We start from the raw sequence: 25,381 nt of genomic DNA, 5'->3' as shown, positions 1-25,381 counted from the left end.
CTGCCAAATTGCTAAGTTTGAAGAAATTATTATAGTAGACCTTATCCATAAAGATGGATAAGAAAAGAGTTGGTTAGGGGTGCCTGGGTGGCTCTGTCTGTTAAGCGCGTGACTTCAGCTCAGGTCATGGTCTCACGGTTAGTGGGTTCGAGCCCCACATCGGGCTCTGTGCTGACAGCTCAGAGCCTGGAGCCTGCTTCGGATTCTGTCTCTCTCTCTCTCTCTCTCTCTCTCTGCCCCTCCCCTGTTTGCACTCTGTCTCTGTCTCTCAAGAATGAATAAACATTAAAAAAATTTTTTAAAAAGGAAAAGAGTTGGCTAATCACAGAGGGCGGTTAATGGAATGTGACTGAATCATGTATTACCAAATTTCAGAAATACCAAGTACAAGAAATCAGATTGTTCATTTAAACACTTCTGTAATTTAGAGAGGGCTTTTGGAATTTTTCCACTTTCTCGGAACACTGTATAAGCACCCTTTGCAGTGAGGTGTAATTTTGGCCATAGGCAGGTCAAAAGGAATCTTTACAAAGGATAACAACTGATACCAGTAATAATATTAATAATGGTTAACATTTATACTGCCTTTTCTATGTGTCTGAGCTCTTCTAAGTCCTGTTCAATATTAACTTATTTACCCTGCCAGTGGATTGTGTGTATATCCCCATATTATAATTGGGAAACCTGAAGTTGAGTGGCTTCCTCAAAGTTACCTAGTTAGCAAGTAACGACTGGGATTTGAACCCAGGCGGTCTGGCTCCAGACCGTGTGCACCCAACCCCTGTACTATGTTTTGAAGAAGGTGAACTTGATGGGAGTGCAAGCTGGTGCAACCACTCTGGAAAACAGTATGGAGGTTCCTCAAAAAACTAAAAACAGAACTACCCTATGACCCAGCAATTGCACTACTAGGCATTTATCCACGAGATACAGGCGTGCTGTTTCGAAGGGACACATGCACCCCCATGTTTATAGCAGCACAATCAACAATAGCCGAAGTATGGAAAGAGTCCAAATGTCCCTAGATGGATGAATAAAGAAGATGTATACACACACACACACACACACACACACACTGGAGTATTACTCAGCAATCAAAAAGAATGAAATCTTGCCATTTGCAACTATGTGGATGGAACTGGAGGGTATTATGCTAAGCAAAATTAGTCAGAGAAAGACAAATATCATATGACTTCACTCAAATGAGGACTTTAAGAGAGAAAACAAATGAACATAAGGGAAGGGAAACAAAAATAATATAAAAGCAGGGAGGGGGACAAAGCATAAGAGACTCATAAATATGGAGAACAAACAGAGGGTTACTGGAGGGGGTGTGGGTGGGGGGATGGGCTAAATGGGTAAGGGGCATTAAGGAATCTACTCCTGAAATCATTGTTTCACCATACACTAATGTGAATGTAAATTAAAAAAATAAAACTAAAAAAAAAAAAAAAGAAGGTGAACTTGAGAGAGACATGCAGATATTCCAAATATTCCATCCTTTGCCAGATGATAAGTGTCTGTCTTAGTCTTAAAGGATGTTGGCTTAGTAGATATTTATTGTGCATCTGTTGGAGCAGGGCCTTGGGATAGCTGCTGTTGGGGATGAAGAAGAGATGATTGCTCCCTTTGGGAAGTTGGATGTCACATGGACAGATGAGGCATTACCGAAAGCTCCAGATCTCTCCCTTGAGCTCGGGACTGGTCCCTGCAGCTGCCTACCCCACACCTCTACCCAGTGGAGTTAACACATCTAAAACAAGCCCGTGTCTTCCTCCCATAGCCATCCCCAGATCAGAAGGGGCCCCTGCAGCCTTCCAGTTGCTCAGGTCATACATAGGCCCTAGAGGTGGCTTGGATGCCTTCTTTTTCTTATGCCCTATTTCTAAACTACCAATAAGTCCCATTTTCTACATTCAAAATATATCCAGAATTTGATTGTTGCTCATACCCCATCATCATCTGGTCTCTCCATTTCCACCATCAGTCATGGCCAGAGTGATCGTGTCTCCCCTTGGCTTGAAACCCTCAAGGGGATCCCATCTCAGGGAGTCCTTACCCCCACCTGCATAGCCCACACAACCTGCCTTCCCAGGCCTCTCTGATTTCATGTGCCACCAGCAGCCACCCCCTCCCACCTTCCCCAGGCAGGTCCTGGAACCTTGCACTTGCCACCCCCTTGCCTGGTATACCATCCCCTTTATCCCATGGTCTCTTTAGGACTTCGCTTAACATCACTTTTTGGGTAAGGCCTTCCCTGATCATCCTGTTTTTAAAAATTGCATCTTCCCCCGTGCTTGCTATCCCTCCTCCCTGCCTTGTTTTTCTTTATTTGATGTAGTTTTAAAAAATTTTTTCTTCCTTTTTTTAATAATTTTTTTAATATTTATTTATTTTTGAGAGAGAGAGAGAGAGAGACAGGCAGACAGTGTGAATGGGGGAGGGGCAGAGAGCAAGGGAGACACAGAATCTGAAGCAGGCTCTAGGCTCCGAGCTGTCAGCACAGAGCCAGACAGGGGGCTTGAGATCATGACCTGATCCAAAGTCGGACGCTCAACCGACTGAGCCACCCAGGCACCCCTAAAATTTTTTTCTTCATGTTAATTTATTTTGAGAAAGAGAGAGAGAGTACATGAGCAGGGGTGGGCAGAGAGAGAGGAAGAGAGAGAATCCCAAGCAGGCTTTGTGCCATCAGTACAGAACCTGACGTGGGGCTTGATCTCATGAACCGTGAGATCATGACCTGCACCAAAACCATGAGTCGGATTCTTAACCACCCAGGCACACCTAACATACTTTTACAATTGAATTTCATGTATTATTTTTATTTGTATATTGTCTGTTTCTCTGCTCCTGAAGGTAAGGTCCTTCATGAGGGCAGCATTGTCCCTTTTTTTTTTTTAATGTCTTTTGTATCGCTTTAGTATCCTCAGCATTTGGAATGGTGCTTTGTGTGTAGTAAGTGCTTTAATAAAGGAGGATGTGATGGGTAATTTTATGTGTCATCTTGGCTAGGCTATGGTACCCAGTTTTTGGTCAAACGTGTAGGTGTTGCTGTGGGCCATGTTTCTTTCTTAATGTGATTAACATTTAAAGCAATAGACTTTGGGTAAAGTAGATTATTCTCCATAATGTGGGTGGGCCTCACCCAGTCAGTTGAAGGACTTAAGAGAAAAGTCTAAAATCTCCCGAGAAGGAAGGAATCCTGCTTCTGGACTGCTTGACTCAAGACTGTAACATCAACTGTTCTCTAGGTCTCTGGCCTGCTGGCCTGCCCTGCAGATTTCAGACTTGCCAATTCCCACAATCACTTGAGGGTCAGTTTCTTAAAACACATCTGCCCTGCCTTCTCTCTCTCTCTCTCCCTCCCTCCCTACACACACACACACACACACACACACACACACACTATCCTGTTGGTTCTGTTTCTATGGAGAGCCCTAAGACAGAGGGTCAAGATGGAAGGGAAAAGAGTGTCAGGGGGAGGTTCCACTAGGAATGGTATCTGGAGAATGTTCAGTGTGTACAAAAGGTAGCACTAGCCCCGTATAACCTGACTCCATGGTACTTGAAGAGGAACAACCAGGGACTGGGGAGGAAGGAGGTTAGAGGTGAGGTTGAGGCTAAGGACTCCAAGCTGGGCAGTATATGTTTCTTATGCTCTGTGAGCCACTTGTAGGGCGCAGAAGGGTTGCTCTAGCATTAGCCCAGGATAGGAATTAGTGGATGAGAGACCAAGGAAGTCCTCTGACCATCCTCAGGGTGGGCGGGTCGGCGCAGAGAATGAGGTGGTGGAGTGAAAGGGTTCCGCCAGCACTCAGCTCCAGGCCGGCTGTGGCAGTGAGGACAGTGGCAGGAGCAGACTGCTGCCTGGTGTTTTGAGCCTGGATGTTATGAGGACAGGGGAACTCCCCACAGACGCAAGAAACATAGGAGAGAGAACAGGCCTTGATGGGCAAGGTGTCGAGTTCCCTGTGGAGCATATTCATTGAGAGTGTTGGCAAAGTTCTAGGTTAAGGTACCGAAACAGGTCCTTGGGCATGTTCACCTGGAGTTCACCAGGCTGGGAGGGAGACTGGAAGGTTTTTGCCCAGAGCAGGTAAAGCAAGGCCCACGAGAGGGGTATGTGGGCTAAGGCAGAGACGACAGCATTTATGTGCCTTTTTCGAGCATATACAACACTACCACATATTAGAGGTTCCCAAACTCTGTACTGAAGCACCCCAAGGTACCACAGCAAACTAGCGAGGGTGGGGCAAAAGGGCTTTTTACTTTTAATGAGGGGAACAGAGTGGCACTCGACATGTTAGATAGCACACTAACTACTGTCTGTGGGTAGTTTACAGTATGAGGTTAGACAGCACCGCATTCCTTTTGATGATGTCCTATCTCTACGAAGCTGCGTGTTGGTGGTTGCTAAGAAACCGCTTTGTGGAACAGGCAAATGAGGATGGTGGCGTCCAGTGTGATTACAGGGTTTGAGAGGTCGTGTGGTGCCCGAGAGATGCACACATCCCATGAGTAAGTCATTGTGATAACTTAGGAATGAAAGAAAAAGGTTCATTCTTACAGTTTTTGTGTGCTGCTTTTTTTTTTTTTTCCAAAAGGCTAATAAGTTGTTTGGACATGAATAATTATTATGTTGTTTGCACCTAACTACCTCGTAAGTGGAACTGTAAGTATTACTTTTAGCTGGGGGGGGGGGGTGCCGTGGAAAACATACGGAGACGCTAAAGGTGCCGTGAAACGGGAAAGTCTCAGAACCTCTGCCATGTATTGTTGTGGGTGTTACAGGAAAAGCAGAGTTAGAAGAGGGGAGAAAGGAAGGGCATGGGGACCGCATTTCAAAAGTCCCATTTCTGGGGGCACTCGGGTGGCTCAAGTCGGTTAAGTGTCTGACTTCGGCTCAGGTCATGATCTTTCAGTTGGGTTCCTGAGTTCCAGCCCTGCATTGGGCTCCTGGCTGTCAGCCCAGAGCGGGCTTTGGATCCTCTGTCCTCCTCTCTCTCTGCCCCTCCCACACTCACGCACGTGCTTTCTCTCTCTCTCTCTTTCTCAAAAAAGGTCTCATTTCTTCAAAAATAAAAGATGTGAAGTAAATAAAGTAAAATGTAAGCATTTGTTAAATCTTGGTGCTGGGTACAGAGATGTCTCATTTTGTTATCTTCATCTATACGTCCGAAGTGGTTTATACTGAAAATGATTTTGAGAGAGTGAGACAGAATGAGGGCTGGGGATAGAAATTTAGGGGTGTGCCTGTGTTTGGGAGGACAGCAGTGAGGCTGGGAAGAGGGCATCGGAGGTACAAAGAGGTTCAAGAGATGGAGATGTGGAATCAAGGGGGTCCGCAGGGCCATGTTTTCGACTGGGGTTCTCAGCCCTGGCCAAGAGGCTTAAGAAGGATTCTGGGCCTGGCTGAGGCTGGGGTGAAGGAGACTGGAGAGGATTCGGAGTGAGGAAAACCGGACTTGTTCCTAGCTTGTTGATTCTCACCTCTGGCTGCCGGTTAGAATCCCTTAGAGTTTTCAGCCGGGGAAACCCATTGCTCAGGGCTTCTCAAACTTTACTGCCGCTCAGAAGTTAATGAATCACTTGTCATTGAAATATAGATTCTAGTTCTGCAGGCCTGGGATTCTGGATTTCTCATAGGTTCCGGGAAATCCTGGTGCTGCTGGCTCAAGTGCTCCACACTTGGAGCAGCAGGTTCTTCTGGGAGGGAGCTGTGCTTAGTGAAGAAGGGTGTTTGTGATGGGGACTGCGGAGGGCAAGAAACGTGGTCTGGATCAGACCCAGACTGAGATGTGTGGGTGGGGGATGGTAAGCAAGTGTTTTCCTTTGACGATGTAAATACTCTTTGTATTCCTTATCTTTCGCTATATAACAAATTACTCCCAGACTTGGCAGCCAAAAGCATCAATAAACATTTATTATCTCACAGAGTTTCTGTGGGTTAGAAATCCAGAAGCAGCTGAGCTGGGTGGTTCTGACTTGGGGTGTCTCATGGGGTTATGGTCAAGACGTGGGCTGGGCTGGAGGCCATGCTGGGACTGAAGGATCTGCTTCCACTTGGGTGTTGAGTTAGTGCTGGCTCTTGGGTGGAGGCCTCAGTTCCCTGTCCTGGGACTTCTCCATAGGGTTATTAGAGTGTCCTCATACTGTGGCATCTGGCTGTCCCCAGAGTGAGGGATCCAAGAAAGGGTAAGGTAGAACCCACAACACTGTAACCCAGCCTTGGAAACCACACTCATCATTTCTGCAGTGCCCTCCTGGCTACATGGGTCAGCCCTAGTCACTGTGGGTGGGGACCACTCGTGAATGCCGGGAGGATTATTCAGGGTCATCTTGGAACCTCTTATTGTTTTCAATGAGGAAAATAATGTGTATGCAGCACAGAAAACTTGAAAAATATACAGAACATAAAGAATGTCACCCATAATCCCATGACCCCGAGGACATTTCTGGGAACATTGTGGTCTGTGTCTTACCAGTTAAAAAAAGAGGGTGGAGGGGCGCCTGGGTGCCTGGGTCGGTTAAGCGTCCGACTTCAGCTCAGGTCATAATCTTGCGGTCCATGAGTTCAAGCCCCGCATGGAGCTCTGTGCTGACAGCTTGGAAGCCTGGATCCTTCTTCAGATTCTGTGTCTCCCTCTGTCTCTGCCCCTGCCCCCCTCACACACTCGGTCTCTCTCTCAAAAATAAATAAACATCAAAAAAAAAAACACCTTTTTTAAAGGTGGAGACATCTATATGTACATATCTATATATTAATATATATTATAATGTATATAACATATATTTATACACACCCACACCTAGAAGAAGTGGTACCATGGAAATAATACTGTTTCATATAGATTATTCTTTATATTTGCCATCCAATCAGGAACACTTTGAACAGGTACATTTTTCTATTGAAGTATAGTTGGCATACAGTGTTGTATTATTTTCTGGTGTGCAACATACTGATTCTACAACTCTAGACATTACTCAGTGCTCATCACAATACGTGTAGTCCCCATACAGTGTTATCACAGTGTTATTGACTGTATTCTGTTCTGTACGTTTCACCCTGCCTTTTTTGCTCTATAACTGGGAGTTCGTACCTCTTAACCTCCTTCACCTATTTCGCCCATCCCTCAACGAGTAAATTATAGTTTTCCTTGGGTTTCTGTCGTAGACTGTGTTTCTAGGGTATCAAGATTTGACACCCTCTGAATTTTCAAGTTTCCATTTACATTTCTGGGGCGAGAGAGATGTTCCTGTCATGTAAAAATGTCTTAATTTGGATCATCAGTTCTTACTCTGGGTGACTGAGTGATGTAATAAACATGCTTGAGGCTTCAAATACGGGATTTGAGTGTGGAAATAAAAAATGAGTTTGCCAGCTGACCCAGCATCATTGCATGTAATTGCCCCATCTCTGGTTGCTTGTCATGAGCTGTTGGCAATTGTAAAAATTAGCTTTACGGTCCTGCCACAGATTAGCGGCAAGTGTGGTAAATGAGGGCTCACTCTTAATGAAACTAATTTGTATTTGAAAATATAACTACATTTATTGCCCCATTATTTAAATGCATGTACACCAGTTGATAGTAAAAATGAACCTTTAAACTGAGGTTTTAGAAACCCTCACTGAAAAATAATCTTTTAAGGTGGTGATTCTTTTTTTTTTTTTATTTTTGTTTTAGAGTTTATTTAAAAAAATTTTTTTTTACATTTATTTACTTTTTGAGAGACAGAGAGACAGAGCACAAGTTGGGGAGGGGCAGAGAGAGAAGGAGACACAGAATCCCAAGCAGGCTCCAGGCTCTGAGCTGTCAACACAGAGCCTGACATGGGGCTTGAACTCACAAACGGTGAGATCATGACCTGAGCCGAAGTCGGACGCTTAACCGACTGAGCCACCCAGGTGCCCCTTTAGAGTTTATTTTTGAGAGAGAGAGAGAGAGAGAGAGAGAGAGAGAGAGAGAGAGACAGGGTGTAAATGGGAGAGGGGTGGAGAGAGAGACGGAGACACAGAACCTGAAGCAGGCCCCAGGCTCTGAGCTGTCAGCACAGAGCCTGACGTGGGGCCCGAGCTTGGGAACAGCAAGATCATGACCTAGGCTGAATTCAGACGCTTAACCAACTGAGCCACCCAGGTACCCCAAGGTGGTGATTTTTCTTGAAGTGGTTTTCTAGTTGTCTTATGGGCATGTTGGGAAGCATTTCAGAAACAAATTAGAAATACTTTAAAATAAAAGTCTTAAGATTTTAACATTTAAAATGACACAGGGTATCATGCCCCATTGCTGATCAGCTTTTTCTGGAACCAAGTCTGTGGCGATGTACTCTCTGTTTTAAAATTTTTTTTTTTTTTGACGTTTATTTATTTTTGAGACAGAGAGAGACAGAGCATGAACAGGGGAGGGGCAGAGAGAGAGGGAGACACAGAATCCGAAACAGGCTCGCTCCAGGCTCCGAGCTGTCAGCACAGAGCTTGATGCGGGGCTCGAACTCACGGACCGTGAGATCATGACCTGAGCCGAAGTCGGATGCTTAAGTGACCAAGCCACCCAGGCGCCCCTGTACTCTTTGTTTTATATCACAGAGATTTTCTGTGAATGTCCCGCACTCTGCCCAGCCTTCCAGAACAGCCAGCCCGCTGCACCATGTGCTGTGTTCATTGTCTTTCTACTCATTTTACCTCTGATCTCCTTGAGACCAGGGCCTGGTCTTCCCATTTTTATATTTCCTAATTGAGGGCCAGATTCAAAGCAGACCTTAATAAAAGCGTGATGAATGAATGCATGCACATACTCATGAACTTGGAAAAGTTCCCTCCCTCATGGAGCTGACAGTTTCTGCATGAAGCTGGCCTCCCATGTGTCAAAGGCACACCTCATGCTGGGTTTGATCCGGAAAGCGTTGGTTTTCCAGAGTGTCACCATTTGAGGGATCTCTGCTTTCTGATCATTTGCAACGTCTAATGTCCTCTCCTTGCAGCCTGGGATCTCAACCTCCCAGTGATTACCTTACTTTCCTCCATAATCAGCAGCCAGTTCTTAATTACTTTTAGTCAATTTCTACTTGAGAACTGTATGTTTATTTTGGCTCTTTCCCCACTGTCTCGCCACAGGAATGGGGAAAGACTCCTCTTTGCTTTACCTTTGAAGAGCTTTTGGAAGGTTTTTCTTGGTACTTTCTTTGATGCTTGAGAGACCCATACTCATAGGTGCAGGGATGTCTCCTGGGAAGACAAAGGTGGAAACAAAAGAAAAAATCTCCTGTATGACTGTCATATAATCAAAGCTGGTCAGTGATCCACTCACACATGAAATGACTAACTTGATTCACGTGACCGTAGGAATATGGAAGGGTGGAGCTGTGGGGGCTGAATGGACCACAGATAAAGTACCGGGAGAATCTCATCACACATAAGTGATTTTTAGCATGTGTCCTTTACAGAAATAGACAACAACAAGAGGAGAAAGAGCCAGGAATAGCACCGCTCTCACGATTCCACCCGGTGAGCTGATGCTGCAGAGTAAGCAGGAGGTAGAAGGGCTAATCTGTCAGTCTCTCAGAGGGTCTCCCTTCCGCCAGGGCTCCCCTGGGGTCAGCATCTGGCCGCCCTGAGTGTGGAAAGGGAAGCATCATTCATTAACAGGACCCCTGCACTTACCGCACAGCCCAGAAATCTCACTCCTAGGTATTACCCTAGAGAGATGAAACCTTTGGTCCTCTTAAAAACCCCTGCATGAATGTTTATAGCCATTTTATTCATAATCGCCTGGAAACAACCGAAATGCCCTTCCAAGGGCGAGTGGCTAAAGCAGAACCTCTAAATGCAGGCCATCTCGACTGGTAGTCTACTGAGGAGGCAGCAGGCCATGGGGTTTTTGAACAAACTTGGTGAATGAGTTATATACTGCATGATGAATCATCCCCAGACTTAGAGGCTCGAAACAGAAAAATGGTGTATTTTGCTCAGGGATCTGCAGTTTGGGCAGGGTTTGGTGGAAACAGCTTGTCTCTGCCTCACACAGTGTCAGCGTCTTGACCGAGACAGAGGCTCAACTTCCAAGATGGCTCACCAGCAAGATGGCTGGCAAGTTGGTGCTGGCTGTCGGTTCCTCTCCAAATGGGCCTCCCTGTGGGGCTGCTTGGGCTCCCTCATGGCATGGTGGCTGGGATCCAAAAGTCGGCATCCCAAGAATCAAGAAGTATGTGCTCCTAGTTTCTGAAGGTCCGGGTCCAGAAGCTGGCACAGTGCCGTTCTGCCATATTGTATTGATCAGGCAACTGTGGAGCCCAGATTCAGGGGAGGTGACATAGACCCCACCTTTCAATGGCAGGAGTGTCAAAGGATTTGGGGGCCATATTTCGAAACCATTACACTTACCATTTACCTTCTGCCCTATTACCCTTGAGGCCGATGCGCTTCCACTGAGATGCTCCCTGAATGTCGGAGGGAATGCTCAGCCACACCAAGCACCAGATGCCTGCATCTGGCAGTTCCCTCCGCTCTTCCCTCTGCCTCCAACCTCTCCCTGCCCTTAAAGGCCCATACCCATCCCTGCCCCAGGCCCCTTGTGGGATTCTAATACGAGCTTTGAAACCTCACATAGTAAACAGTACCATCAGGCGCTGTTCTATCTTATTTTTCCTCCATTGTGTGAGCTAGATTTTTCTGGTTTGAGCCATAGTAGGGACTGTAATAGATAGTTTTATTTATTTACTTTATTTTAGAGAGAGCACTCAAGCAGGGGAGAGGAGCAGAGGGAGAGGGGGAGAGAAAGAGAGAGAGAGAGAGAGAGAGAGAGAGAGAGAGAGAGAGAATCCCAAGCAGGCTCCACTCTCAGGACAGAGCCCGATGTGGGACTTGTTCTCATGACCCTGGGATCATGACTTGAACTGAAATCAAGAGTTAGATGCTCAACCTACTGAGCCATCCAGGCACCCCACTGTAATAGAGAATTTTAGAATGATGTGAAAATCTTTACCATTTTGACAGGGGTTGGGGGTTGGCAGAGCACAGGTGTGCCGGGTGTGAATAAGGTAGGGTCCTCAACACAAGAGAGTAAGAAAAACAAATTGACACTAAGGTTTTATTGGCTCACAACTGCTTCATATGTCTTCCTTCCCGAAGAGAGTCATGCTATAAAAGCAGTTGCTTAACTGGCATTGTGCGTATTCCAAAGAAATTAATCTCTAAAGTTTGAGACATTGAGGATTCACCGATATTATAGTTTTGCTGCTGGCTGGTACTGTTTATCTTTTCTGTGTCAGACCACATAGATGATTTACCCATGGCCTTGTCATATCCTATGAGATAAGCACAGTGCCCTTTGGAGTGAATTGGGGCAGAGACCTCAAGTTGAGACAGTCTGACTGAAACCTTTAAGTTGTAAATTGGGAGAATTTTTCTGATGCTTCTTGGCATGCCATCCCCCACCTCCTTAACTTTTTCTGAGTCTTGTTACTCGTCCTGGTAATTCTCTCTTCTTTTTTCTCTATTGTCAGGAAACCTGTCCTTTATAGAAGATGTTAAATCATACTAAAGTGTTAGAGGCTACCACAAGCTTAATTTGTTGCCCTTCCCATGGAGGTATTTGTGGTTTCAAAGGAGATCCTGAGGGAGAGTGATTCTAATTTCAAAGGAATGAATCTCTAATGCTAGAATTTACCTTATTAGGATAACAAGAATGGGAGGATTTTTGAGGAAGAATTTTCTTTCTTTCTTTCTTTCTTTCTTTCTTTCTTTCTTTCTTTTGGAAGAGTTTTCTTTTCTCTTTCTTTCTTTCTTTCTTTCTTTCTTTCTTTCTTTCTTTCTTTCTTTCTTTTTTTAGGGCCCCAAATACACATTGTTTCCTAGGGAGGTAGGTGTGTGAGTGACTTACTTGGTGAGTCTCTGGGTTATTTCCATGTCTGTTCTGGTGGTAACAGTGCTCATCTTGCCAGGTTTACCTGTTCCCCAGTACACGGGAGCCTTCCTGTCCACTTCTCTTCTGCTTTGCCTCAGCAGATGCCCCTTGGCTTGCTTTTTAGTAGTTAAATATGCAGCCTCTGTACATATCAGCTATTATATCTGCAGAACTACAGAGTATTTTACAAGTAATCAGTTCATGCAGACTGCACATAAATCATGTCTGCTCTGGCCCTTTGGACACTAATGTTGCCTTATTAAGGAGTAAGTAAGCCTTCCTGTTCTCATCCATCCTTCCAGACTTTTTTTAATTACTAAAAAGTATAGCCTGGTTGTCACGACACCACCCTCTCCCACTCTTCCCTTCCCCCGCACACTTACTGCTTTTTTTGAGGTTCATTGTGTTTTTCTGGAGCTTGCCAGTTTGCCTTAGGAAGCTGGGTACCTTGTGAATGGATTAAGCTAAAGGACATTCTTATCTCTAAAAGGAAGCAGTCACCACGTTTCTGTTTGTGATATTCTTGGCCAGTTAATATTTTTGTGAAATATGTTCTAATGGCAGCTCCACTACGCCAGAGAAGGGGGAAGAATTATTGGTCATGCTCAGCACACAAAAGGAGAATATCTTCTGCTGAAGTCTGGGCAGTGGATAAAAAGTCATTTCATGAATGTCATTCTGCCTAAATAAACAGAGAACTTCGTTGTTTTTAAGCCCTTGAAAGGCTGGGAGCTCAGCCCACCCTAATATGCACATTATTCTAGCATTTCTCCATTTTCCCTTCCAACGATAGCCACAGATCTTCACTCTAACACACGTGCATTTCTGCTTCCAGTTTCTCTTGGCCTGCTATTAGTGTTCAGCCAGTCTTCATTTTGGTCTAAAACGACTCTCTAAGAGAGTGGAAGCGTCCTGTTGTTTCATGTGGTTTGGTCTAAAAAAGAATGGAAGGGGGACTTTTAGATGAAGCGGATAAAAATACCACCGTCTACTTTAAGAGATGTTTTATGAATATAAATTCCTGTCTAAATAATTGCTGGTGAGGGCAGAAAGGACTTCGGAGTTTAGAAATTGTACCAACAACTTCTTACTCTCTCTTAGCAACCACAGCGAAAGCGACACGTCTCTTGTTTTGTCTTTTCTTTTCAGATGGGCTGACACCATAATGTACCACGTTGCTTTTAAGATCTCATTTTTTAATCCTGTGTACAGATTATAGTGGAACTGAGGCGCTCTGAGGTATTATTTTCCTCAGGTAGGGGAAAAAGATAGAAGGCAAGTAGGCTTTTGGTGTCATCACAAAAGTGCGGGATGCCTGGTAATGGTGTCCTCACAGAAAGAGAAGCCAGCCTGCGTACTGAGCACTGTTCCTCAGGTGTTCAGGTCATCCACTGAATTATACTCCAGGCGTCCTAAAGGCTGAGGTCCTTTATGTAGTCTTCAGGGAAGTACGGGGTCTTTTACACTATGGTGCTTGAAAACAAAATCTCAGAAAAAAAAAAAATCACCCCCCCCCCCTTGTCCTTTTTTTTGGCTTCTGCTGCAGCTGCTGAAATGGGTTGCGGATTGAACAAGTTAGAGAAACGTGATGACAAACGGCCTGGAAATATCTATTCAACTTTAAAGAGGCCTCAGGTGGAAACTAAGATAGATGTGTCCTACGAATACCGCTTCCTGGAGTTCACTACCCTGAGTGCGGGTGAGTACAGGCGGCCTTGCCCCCCCTGGAGGCGGGTGAGCTCAGCTCAGCCCCGCACCCGAGGTGTGTGTCCCCCCCCCCCCCCGCCCCCAGGGCAGGGCTGGTGGGGCCTGACAGGACACGCCTGGGAGGTGAGCGGGGTGAGGGGCTGTGAGGAACTTGTAAAAGTGGGCCTTTGAAGACATACTGCCTTTAGAAGTCCAGATTTGTATGTGCAGCTTTTCACTTTTGAAAAGATAGCAACTAAATTAAATTGTAACACGTTAAAACCACGTGCAAGACAAAAAGTACACACATGCTGGTGGGCCGCGTTTGGCCCCTGGGCCAGCTAGTTTGCAGACTGTTTCGCAGGAAGCCATGTGGAGAAGGGAAATTTTGCCTTATCTCCTATTGTGTCTGTCCCTCCAAAGTTACCTGCCTGCTGTCTGGCATCTTTCAAGAGTGCTTGTCCGTCTGGGCTTGGCTTTGCCTCATCCGAGCCGCAGGGCATCCAGGTCACCTCACTAACAGTGTCCCGGTGGCTCTGGGGTGACGGGCAAGAGGTAGCATTTTCATCCAGAGGAGTTGCTGAGCCCCGACCGTGCGCAGTGTCGGGCTGGAGCTGTGGGGCAGTTGGGCAGCGTGTCCTGATTTCCTGCAGCTTCTTGCCCAGTGGGAGAGAAGACTCATACACATGAAAAACAAAACAAAACAAAACCCTCAACAGGCTATAATTGTAAGCAAGAAAATATGTAAGATACGTTTTCAGAAGAGGAGAGATCATTCTTTTGGTGTGGAGGGCAGTCCCTAGAAGTTGTGACCAAACACAGGCACTAACTAAGGCATCTTGCCGCTTTCTCCCTGGGCTGCTGGGTACATTTTAGGCTTCTGTTAACAGAAAAGAGAATAGGTGGGGAAAGCCCTCATATTTGGGGGCTCATGTCTGGCTCTGCTGTGGAGTTGGCCTGCAGTGTGCTCTTCTGTCTCATGAACACGTGAATACCCGCCCCTCAGGGCAACTGTAGACTGGAAGAGGGAAGATGCGAGAAGCTCGTAGCACAATTCTCAGCACCTAGTAGGGCAGCTAGTGTTGCCTCCACCTCTGTTCCTGCTGAGACCACCTCTGCACCGAGGCTCCCACTGCTTCTTGAGCCCCGAGAGAGAGATGGGCAGCTGGGCCTCTCTGCAGGGACGTTCTGTGGGTCCCTTAGGTCCCCCAGACTGAACCCAGCATCTTCCTCATCAGATTGGCTTCCTGCTGGTGCCCTTGATGAATAATGTCACCACCATCCTCTTAAACAGTCATATTTGACACCTTAGGCATCTGTGACCATACTTTCTCCTTGCCCACCATTTCCATTGCATCACCCAAGCCTATTAAAGCTATTTCTGAAAATATAGCTAACTTAACACGAGCAAATCTGAACACAAAAGTGTTTGGAGTATTTGGTCATCCATTATTTGTTCAGTGAATATTTGAGTGCCTACAATGGTTTAGGCATTGTCGAATGATTAAGGAGAAAACCAAAGCATGTATAGGAAAAGAGATTGCAAGGAAATACACCAACATGTTAAAAATTGTTAGGAAGCTGAGAATATGGGGTAATTCTTTTTCTCTTTTATATATATATATATATATATATATATATATATATACATACATATATATATATGTATATATATATATGTATGTATATATATATATATATACACACACACACACACACACACATATATATTTTGCATCATGGTTGTATTTCTTTTATTATTAAGAAGAGTAATTTTTGCTCACAGAAACTTCCACAGACATGTGCCTCCTCTGTGTACCTACTGCTCCATGACTTATCATCTAAGTTATCCCCTTAACCTCCTGATTAGTTTTTCTGCTACCTTGTACTCTGCTCAGAGCACCCACACTGCTTGCTGCATTGTGCTTTCTTTGACTGAATGACCTTTTGTTTTGTGATTATGAAATGAACATACCTCCGTTATTAAAAAGTTACGAAAACACTGGACAAGTCCCAACTGATCTCCCTACGTCCACCCATGTCCCCTACAGATCATGCCACTCTTCTGCTCAAAGCCCTGCCATGGCTCCCCCTCACCCTGAGTGGTACCATCTACTTTCCACCCTCATTCTCCACATGTTTGTCCTGCATGTTCTGCCATTTTGGTCTTGCTCTTTCTTGAACCCTCCAGGACTCTTTAGGGCCTTTGCACTACCTGTTTCCTCTGCCTAGAAATCCTCCCAGATATACCCTTGGCACAAACCCTTAACCTCCTTCTCTGTAAAACCCTCCCTGACCACCTGTATAATTTCTATATATTTATAGAATATATATATTCTATATATATATAGTCTGTATATATTATATAGATTTCTATATAAGCACCTATAGAAATTATATAATTTCTATATAACCACCTATATATTTCTACCTAATCTCTGACTCCCCATCCCTTTGCCCTCTTGATTTTCTCCATAACACTTCTTACCATCTAAAGTGCTACATATTGGAGCGCCTGGGTGGCTCAGTCGGTTAAGCGTGTGATTTTGGCTCAGGTTGTGATCTCACAGTTCTTGAGTTCAAGCCCCGTGTCAGGCTCTGTGCTGACAGCCTGGAGCCTGCTTTAGATCCTCTGTCTTTCTCTCTCTCTGCCTCTCCCCTACTTGTGCTTTGTCTCTCTCTCTCTTTTAAAAATAAATAAACATAAAAAAAATTTTAATTGCTATGTATTTTGTTTATTGTTATTTGTTTCCTTGTGGTCTGCCTTCTTTCGTTAGAAGATGGAATTCCTCTAACGAGTTCAGGATTGTGTCTGTTTTAGCCTCTGTGGTACCCTCAATACTTAGAGAATAGTGCCCGGCACATAGTAGATAATCAATAAATATTTGTTGAATGAATACTTAATGTATATTTTTGTGTCTTGCTTTTTTTTCAGCTTAACAGTGGATAGTGAGGCAGTGCCCTGTCATTCCATATGTTCTCAGAATATGATTTAAAGGCTATATATGATTTAATCACTCAGCATACCATAATTTATTTAACAGTCTTCTTTTATTGGACATTTAAGTTATTTCGGGCTTTGGGCTATTATAAATAATGCTGGCATAAGCAGTGCTATACATAAATCTCTGTGTGCATTTTTGATTATTTCCTCAGGAATTACTGAGTTGAAAGATATGAATGTCAGGACTCTTGATAAATTGCCAGATTGCCCTCTAGATAGGACCTATTTGTGTAAAACACAAATCTGATTATGCTGAGCCCTTTGGCGGGTTCCCTTGGAAAAATGCAGCGGAGATTCCGCTCCGCGCCCAGGACCTTCCTCAGCTCATCCTTGCCCTTTGTGGGCCCTCCCCTACTTGGAGGACACCGGGCCTGGCCCCGCCCCCTCCCACCCCAGCTTCCCCTCCTCCAGCCTCACAGAGCCTGCCCCGCCCCTCAGCCCTTGCCAAAGTCCCACCCACCTGAAACTGTACCTCCCGACCTGCGTCCATCACAATTACTCCTCTATGCACGCCTGTCGTTCGTCAGTAGCATCCTTATGACACTTTTATTACATCATATATTAAACGTATTTGTGTTTCCTTGAGGGCAGAGATCAAGCCTTGCTTATCTTTCTCTTCGTCTTTCTTGTGCACACTTTTTAGCTGAGAATAGCATGTCCTACAAAACTGGGTTCTAGTAAACCAGAGTACCTGTTACGTATGCTGACTCGTTTCCCTGGCAGCCCCTCAAGTTCTTTTCCAGAAATTCTAATGGGATCCTTTGTTACTGCTCCAGAATGGAGCCAGCATTTGCTGAGAGCCTACTATGTGCCAAGTCCTGTGATGGGACATCTTCCCAACTTTTTCAGCTTTATTGAAATATAATTTAAGCACGTCACACTGCATGTATTTAAAGTGTTCAGACCCATGAAACCATTACCTCATCAAGAGGCAAGACATTTCCATCTCCCACAAGGTTTCTTCCTGCTCCTTTGTAACCCCTTGTTTTTTCCAGCCCTCTGTCCCCAGACAACCAACGGTATGCTTTCTGTCACTGATTTTATTTTCTACTAATGGAGCCATGTGGTATGTACTCTTTTTGGTCTGGCCTTTTCCACTCAGCTTGCTTATTTTGAGATTCATTTATGTTGTTTTACGTGTAGTAGTTCATTCTTAGTTTATGGCTGAGTAGTATTCTATCATCTGGGTGTGTCTCAGTTTGTTTTTCCATCATGTGTTGATGGACATTTGGGTCGCTTCTGGTTTGGGCTGTTACCAATTGGGCTATTACCAATTAGCATTCATCTTTGCGTGGCATCTTATGTCATTTTATTCTCCCAGAAACACAGCGAGGTGTATGGGTACACACATCCCTTTTCGGCAGATGGGTAACCAACACTCAGGAGGTTAAGTAACTTTTCTAAAGATGCAGTGCTAGGAAGTGATTGGGGTGCAATTTGAACTCAGATCTCTTGGGCCTCAGAGCTCTTATGCCTCGGATACTGCAAGGTGCTAGAGAAGTAGGCATTAACACCAAATAGAACATTCTTGTTAGAAAACTGGTGTTATCGGGTAGGAGGGTGTAAAGATATTCCTCGCCCATATTGTTTTGGCCATCGAAGATTTTTAAGTAGCGCTTGATAGGCTTATTTATCATTGAGAAGATGCTCATCTGACTCTAACAAATTGCAAGTTGGAGGGAGGGTGTGGGCCCACTTCCACCTGGTGGCTTAAGCAGGAAGGAGTCATGCACTTTTACGAAAGTCAGAATCAGAGTGAACACTGTTTTGTTTGTCCCCTGCTCAGAGCTCAGTGCTACTGTAGATGATATTGGAACATGAAACCCCACTTGTTGGGCTGACAGAGGTGAAAAGCAGCAGGATCCTCAAAGTGAAGCACGTAAGCTGCCAAAAATCTCAATTCTGAGTGACTTGATAGGGTCTTAAATTTTCAATTAACTCTGGTCACCAAGGGATGAACCTGCCCTTTGGAGAGTTTCATCACAGATAGAGGCCCATAAAGTACCACAATTTCTGCAAAATGGTGCCTCATTATCCCTTTTGTACATATGTTTTGCCAGCTTCTCTGTGCCAGGCCACTCTAATACCACTTTAAAGCTACCTATGTCAGCTCCATGAGAATCAGTTGTGTTTTGTACATGTTCGGTGCCAGGGAGGTTGGCACCTGCCTAATGAGGCTAGTGTCCAGGGCTTTATTCTTGCTTCAACCATCTAGTCCTGCGCTGTCTTGTACAGGAGCCACCAGCCAGGTGGCTCTTTAAATGTAGTAATTAAAATTAAGTAAAATTAAAACTTCAACTCCTCTGTCACGCTAGCCACATTTCAAGTGCTCACCAGTCACATGTGGACAGTAAAGGTACGAAGCACATCCATCATCATGGTGAGTTCTGTGGGGGCCATGCTGCTCTAGTCTGTTTTCAAGGGAGGATAACTTGGTTCCACGTCTGAATCTGTATCTCTAATTCAAACTAATGTGCCATTTTCATTATGAAAGTTTGCCCGTGGGTCTGCTAGGGACCATAAGATGATAATTCATTGATTCCATAGATACTTACTGAATGTTGACCTGGGGCCAGATTTGCGTCCTGAGGACATATGGGTGAACCAGACAGGAGGTTTTCCGAGTTGGTTAGTTAGCTCAGCTGCCATAACAAAATACTCCAGACCGGGCAACTTAAACCACAGACATTTATTTTCTCACAGTTATGGAGACTGAAAGTCTGAGGTCAGAGGGCTGGCATGGTTGGGTCCTGGTAAGAGCCTTCTTCCTGGCTTGCAGAGGACTGCTTTCTTGCTGTGTCCTCATGTGACTTAGAGAGGGACAGTGAGTAAGCTCTGTTAGGTCTCTTTTTATAAGGACATTAATCCTATCGGATTAGATCCCCACTCTTATGACCTCATTTAACCTTAATTCCTTACTCCAGATAGTCACACTGGTTGACACACACAGAATGTTGACTGAAAAGTCAACATCTGACTTTTGAAGGGGGACACATTCAGTCCATAGCATCAGTCTAGTCCGCTAGTGTAGATCAGTTCAAAATCTCTTTACAGACGAAGAGCCAGGCAATTGTAGGACTTGATGCTAGCATGATGATGATAGAGGGGACGTGGTAGCCCCTAGTCATGTTGAAAGGGTGTGTGTGTTGAGGAAGACTTGAGATCCACAGGTGGATTTAGAGTTATCCAGACAGAAGATTGAGGGTGGAAGGAGATGATCTTTTCAGACAAAGGGGACAACCTATGGGAGGGTCAGAACCTGACGACAACATTGCATAAATGGTAAGCTGTAGGCAGTTCCATTTGGTTGGAGTGTGACCTTTGGGAAAAGTAAGTAGAAGCCAAATGAGTAAAGATCTTGGGTCTTGGACTGAGGAGTCTAAGCTTTCTCAAGAGTCCTGAAAGGTTTTTAAGGTGGGAAAAGGGTGGGTGACATGTCAAATTCACATTCTGGAAAGCCTGGTCTGGGTTTACAATGAAGGAGAATGGAAGGAGTAAAACTGGGGAAGGAGAAACCATTTGGAAGCCATTGCAGTCATCAGGCAAGGGACGAAAGTGGCCTCTGTTGAGGGAGTGGCAGTGGGGACAAGAGGAGTGGGTGGGGTCAAGAGAGATTAGGAGATGGTCCCAGGGACTGAATGGCAGGTGAGGAGGAGTGAGGGACTGGCAGAGTGGATGGCATGCTGGGTGCGTGCCCAGCTGAATACTCAGATTCTGCTTTAAAGTATTTTCAAATAACACATTCACTCTATCATCCAAATAGCCCTGGGAATCTAGGTTTTCTCTCTCTCTCTCCCTCTCTTTTTTCAGTTGAGGAAATGGTCTTGACAGGTAGTAAGTAGTAAGTGGGACCAGAACCCCGTGTTTTAACTCTCTTCACGTAGGATTTTTCAACTGCACATGAAAGAGTTCAGCGCCAACCTGTCTGGCCTGCGGAATGGTGTCTGTGTATTTGTTTAAATAGCTCTATTAAAGGTATAACTTATGAGCAATGAAATACACCCATATTAAGCATGTGGTTTGATGAGTTTTGATAAATGTAAGCACCCATGGAACTGCCACCACACTCAAAATACAGAATTTTCCCATCACCCCAGAAAATCCTCTCATGCCCCGCCCCCCCCCCCCCCAAGCCCGTGCTCCAGATTACTGCTGATCTGCATTCTGTCACCGTTAGTTTTGCTTCTTATAGAATAATGTAGGGGTGGGATCATCTTTTGTGTCTGACTTCTTTAACTCAGCGTGCTGCTTTTGTGATTCATCGGTGCCGTTGTATGTATCAAGAGCTCATTCCCTTTTGTTTGTGAATGATACTCCATTGTCTGGTTGTGCCACAATTGGTTTCATCATTCTTCTGTTGAACATTAGGGCTGTTTCCAATTTGGAGCCGTTATCAAAAAAGCTGCTATGAACATTTGTGAACAAGTCTTGTGTGGACATACGTTTTCATCTCAGTTGGGTAAATAAGGAGGAGTGGAATTGCTGGATTCTTTGGTAAATGTATGTTTACCTTTATATGGAACTGCCAACTGTTTTCCAAAATAGTTGCACCATCCAACATTTCCAACAACAATGCATGGGAGGTAAGAGTTAGTAGCTTCATTTTTTATATGTGATAATGAGAGCCACTACGTATTCGGTATCTCATGTCGTATTAGTCCATTTTAAAAGCTAACAACAATCTCAGGAGGTAGGTGGTTACCTTTGTGGTATAGAGGAGTAAATTGAGATCTTGAGTTTCAAGGAGTTGTAAAAGCTACTTGCTCTAGGCCAGCAAGGTGTTGGGTGTTTGTAGCATATCCCGCCATCTTACGGCACGGCGGAGCCATAACTTTGCGCTCTCTTAGTTCCTGAATCTCCTGCACACTGGCTGGGTTGAAGCGAAATTGAAGTGCTTCGACCTGAAAAAGTTGAAAAGTATCTCCTGCTCCGTTGCATATCTTCTTCAATTCATCTTATTTCTCCTCTTAAATTCTTGCTAATAAAGCATGTCCCATGACATGCATTACAATTTCTAAGATTAGTTCACATTGCCACATTTAAAAAATTCCCATCTTTGTGGTTTTCCTGTCTGACAGGTCTTTAAGAACTGACCTTTGGGATTTTTCTTTGACGTTGTGCTGACTAGGATTTTGGCTGCCAGCATTTTAGCCTTAAGCTCTGTATCTAAATTTTGGGTGGTCATGATAATAACACAGGATGACATTCATTATTCAAAACATGCAGATTGTGCATTGAATCATTTTAGGGTCCAGTTTTTATTTAACTTCCGGTCTGGGTCACCTTAGCCCTCACTGCAACTGCAGAAGCAGCTGATAATCATTGTCTATTTAAGTTGTCCTTTTAATCTGTCTCTACAACCAAGAAAAAAAGCTAATCTAAAAAAGATGGATCATAATTTATATTGAGGCCTAAAAATTACAGATCAAAGTGTTTGGGGGCTATTGGGTGCCTAATAGCTGGTTATATGTCCCAGCACTGTTAGCCTGTCCGATTTCATGGATCATGAAGGGAGGTGATAAGCAGGGTCTAAGATATCAATCAAAATAATGTTAACCTCCAGAGAAAGCTTTTAGAACGTATCATTTTCTTAAAATAGTAGTTCTCCAACTTGAGGGTGAATCAGAATCACCAGGAGGGCTCGTTAGAAGAAGCCCAGGCCCCGGCCCGAGTTTCTGATTCTTTAGGTCTGGGGCAAGGCTGGAGAACCTGCATTTGTAACAAGTTTCCAGCTGATTGTCTTTTATCTGAGTGGAGATGGCAGAAAGAAAAAGGTATTTTTTTAAAGCAGAAAATAAAGTCAATAAATCCTTACATACCTAACTATCTATTGTCACCTACTCATAATTTATTTCCAAGTAGCTTGTAATATATTTGGAAGGAGAGGCCATACTCCTAAGACAAAAATTAGTACCAGTGGATACATTGCTTCTCAAACTTTGCTTAAAAAATGCCCATGCCCACCCTACACCCCAGACCACTTCAGTCAGTCTTGGGGAAGGGACCCAGACGTCAGTATGTTTTGCAACTACAGGTGAGGCCAGTATGCAGCTATGTCTGAGAATGAGTGAGCATGTATAAAGTGCTAGATGGTTGATGTAAGTGTGGGTACTCCCACTGGTTACCCTCAGGTGGGTCACGTGTGCTGAGATTTTGTTTCCCTTCAGCCTTTGGACTGATGGATTCTTCTGCAGGTTGCCTCCAGTTCCCTGATGACTGGTTTCTTTCCCCAGAGTGCTGAGCGATTGTGTGACATGGTGTAGACTGGGAGGCCCTGGAATAAACAGTTGTCCTCAAACTTTAGCAACGCGAGAATCACAGGATGTAGATTGCTGCACCCCTACCCCTGGAATTTGTCATTCTGAAGTTCTGGGGTGGGGCCCAAGATTTTGCATTTTTAGCAAGTTCCCAGGCGATGCTTCTTCTTGGGTGTTGCTGCTACAGGGACCACATTGAAAACCACTGGGTTAGGCCATGGGCAGTGAATCCCCCCCCCCCCCCCCAGCAGCCGGAAACATCCGTCTTACCTGAGTTCTCCACGTTTCAATTGTAACTGAAAACTAGCTGTCACCAGTGGACACCCCACCTCCCCAGGGCACCCTAAAACCTTAAATGGTTATCCATCAGAAAAGCCAACACTTCTCAGACTGGCTTCCTTTTATCTTACCTTCATCTCCTGACAGTCGTTCCATGAACCTACTCGGTGTTACTGAGATGGAACCACACATTCCTGCCCCTCTGCCCCTGCATATACCGTTGGCCATGTGGAGTGCTGCCGGCTCTCTACCATACTCCAAGGCTGGGTCCTCTCTCCTGCAAGGTCCAGAGAAAGCTTCCCCTCCTCCAGGCTCTCTTCCCTGAAAGCCCAGCCCTTGGGGTTGACCAGCCACTGTGGAGGGGTACAGAGGAGGACACAGGAGGGAAGGATGGATTTGAGGATGGGAAGCTGCACTGATGGGTTATGAGGGTTTACAAGGCAGTTGCTGGGTGCAGGTGAAAGGAAGAGAAGTGAGAGATGGGTTTAGGGGCCAGTTTCTTGCTGCCTAGTGGGTTTGTAGCTAGTGGCCTGGGGTCTGCAGACAGCCCCTCCTTGGCTCAGAGGCCTTGGCCCACTCATTGAGGGCAGGAGATCATAGCCAGGCTCTCGGGACAGTCAGAACTGTGGCTCTGGCCACAGGTGTAATACTCTGGCCAGGTGTATTGGGGGCCCAGTTACAACCCCAACATGTCGATCGACCTTTATTTTCAGTTGCATGGCTCATCACATTTAGCTCTAACTATGCCACCTTAGAAGATCTGTAGGCTGTGGTTGTGCCCCACCAGTCATGTGTCCCAGCCTCTTCCTTGGCTCTTTTCTGGAAGGCTTTGCCTTAATTAAGTCTCTACCACCTCTGTTCCCTGCGCCCCTTTTCTGTTCCTTTGCTTTGCCCTTCCCAGCCTGACCAGGCCCCATACAAATGAGCTCAAGTTGAAAACCTAGAACAAGTGTGAATGGATGAGCTTGAGTCTGTGATAGATCAGGGAGTTGGCTAGGCGTGACACTTGGCTGCAGGGGCCTACAGGTGTGGGTCCCCCTTTACAGGAAAGCCCAACATGATAAAGTATGGAAAGTAAGGAAAAGAACTGGGGGATGGGGTGGTTATTTGCATTACAGGAGGATTCTTGGTTTAAAGTGGGTTTCATCATGGGGTTCCTTTAGATGGAGCCTCAAGTGCTCTGAAGTGTTTGTTTTTCCATCCTTAATGAGGTATTTATTACCTCTCTCTAAATATGATACCTGCAGCTTTAGAACATAACAGATTCATCTATAATATTTGCAGCTCTTCAGCTGAATTGAACATAAAGTCACTGATGTCAGGTTTTTTGTTTTTTTTGTTTTTGTTTTTTTCTGGGTAAAAGAAATAGACCAACCAACCTTGAAGCAAAATGTCAGAAGCCATGAAGGAGGCGGGGGTGGGGATAGAAGGCAGGCCCAAAGCAGCCCTTGATGTTACAGCATAAGGCAGGAAGTCCCCTGGTCTGAGTTGGGGGTAATGGCTTTTTACATTCCCTAAACTTTATGCTCATTCCTGAGGGAGGGTCCTCCTGCTGCAGCCCTTAATCTTAATATCAGAAAGACTGTTCTACTGCTGTGCCATCTCTTGACTCTCTGAGGATCCCTGCAGATGATGAGATTGTGACAGGAGCAATGGACCTCAATGATGATGTTATCATTATTGTAACAATAACAACAGTACTAATAGGTAATCAGCCATGTACCATGCTCAGTGCAAATTAATCCTCACAGGATCTTGATTTTACAGACAAGTAAACAGAGCTCAGAGAGGTTACCCAAGATGCCTATGGTCACACAGCAAATATGTGATAAGGCTAGAATCAGAACTCAGACTTGCCTTCTTCAAATCCTTTGCTCATAAGTAGCGTTGGCTGTACCATAGGTTTCTCTGGTACAGTTTGAGGCTTGGTAGACTGTGGCCTGTCATTAAAAGACCCCATTGTGACAGCCCTCCCTTCAATTGAGCCCTGCTCTAGGAAGAACTGTATGTTTTGGTGAATGATGTAGTGGAGATGAAAATGGCAACTGATTGTTATGCTGTATGGGGTAACGTGCAGGTTCATATGCTTGAACTCAAGTAATCCTTACAACTCTATAGGTGATTTTTCAGTCTTGTGGTATATATAGATGTAGAGGCTCATTCACAGGGTTGTTGTGCAGGGGACAGCTTGAACTTCAGTCTTCTGACTCCATGTGACCTGTGATCTTGCTGCTGCCCAGGACTTTCAG

At 44.9% G+C, this 25,381-nt stretch overlaps 1 protein-coding gene across 4 annotated transcripts in view; it reads left to right on the top strand.

The window, feature by feature from the left end:
• RFTN1 (raftlin, lipid raft linker 1) overlaps positions 1–25,381 on the top strand; it is a 207,719-nt gene that overhangs the window by 6,119 nt on the left and 176,219 nt on the right. For all 4 annotated transcript variants that reach the window (XM_045503715.1, XM_045503713.1, XM_045503717.1 and 1 more), the window contains exon 2: positions 13,453–13,605. In XM_045503715.1, the coding sequence (XP_045359671.1) occupies positions 13,461–13,605 (145 nt within the window). In that variant the 5' untranslated portion in view covers positions 13,453–13,460. The remainder of the gene's footprint in view (positions 1–13,452; positions 13,606–25,381) is intronic.

This window comes from Leopardus geoffroyi, chromosome C2 (genome assembly GCF_018350155.1).
Source record: "Leopardus geoffroyi isolate Oge1 chromosome C2, O.geoffroyi_Oge1_pat1.0, whole genome shotgun sequence".
NCBI lineage: Eukaryota > Metazoa > Chordata > Mammalia > Carnivora > Felidae > Leopardus > Leopardus geoffroyi.
This window is presented reverse-complemented; position numbering and strand designations above follow the sequence as displayed.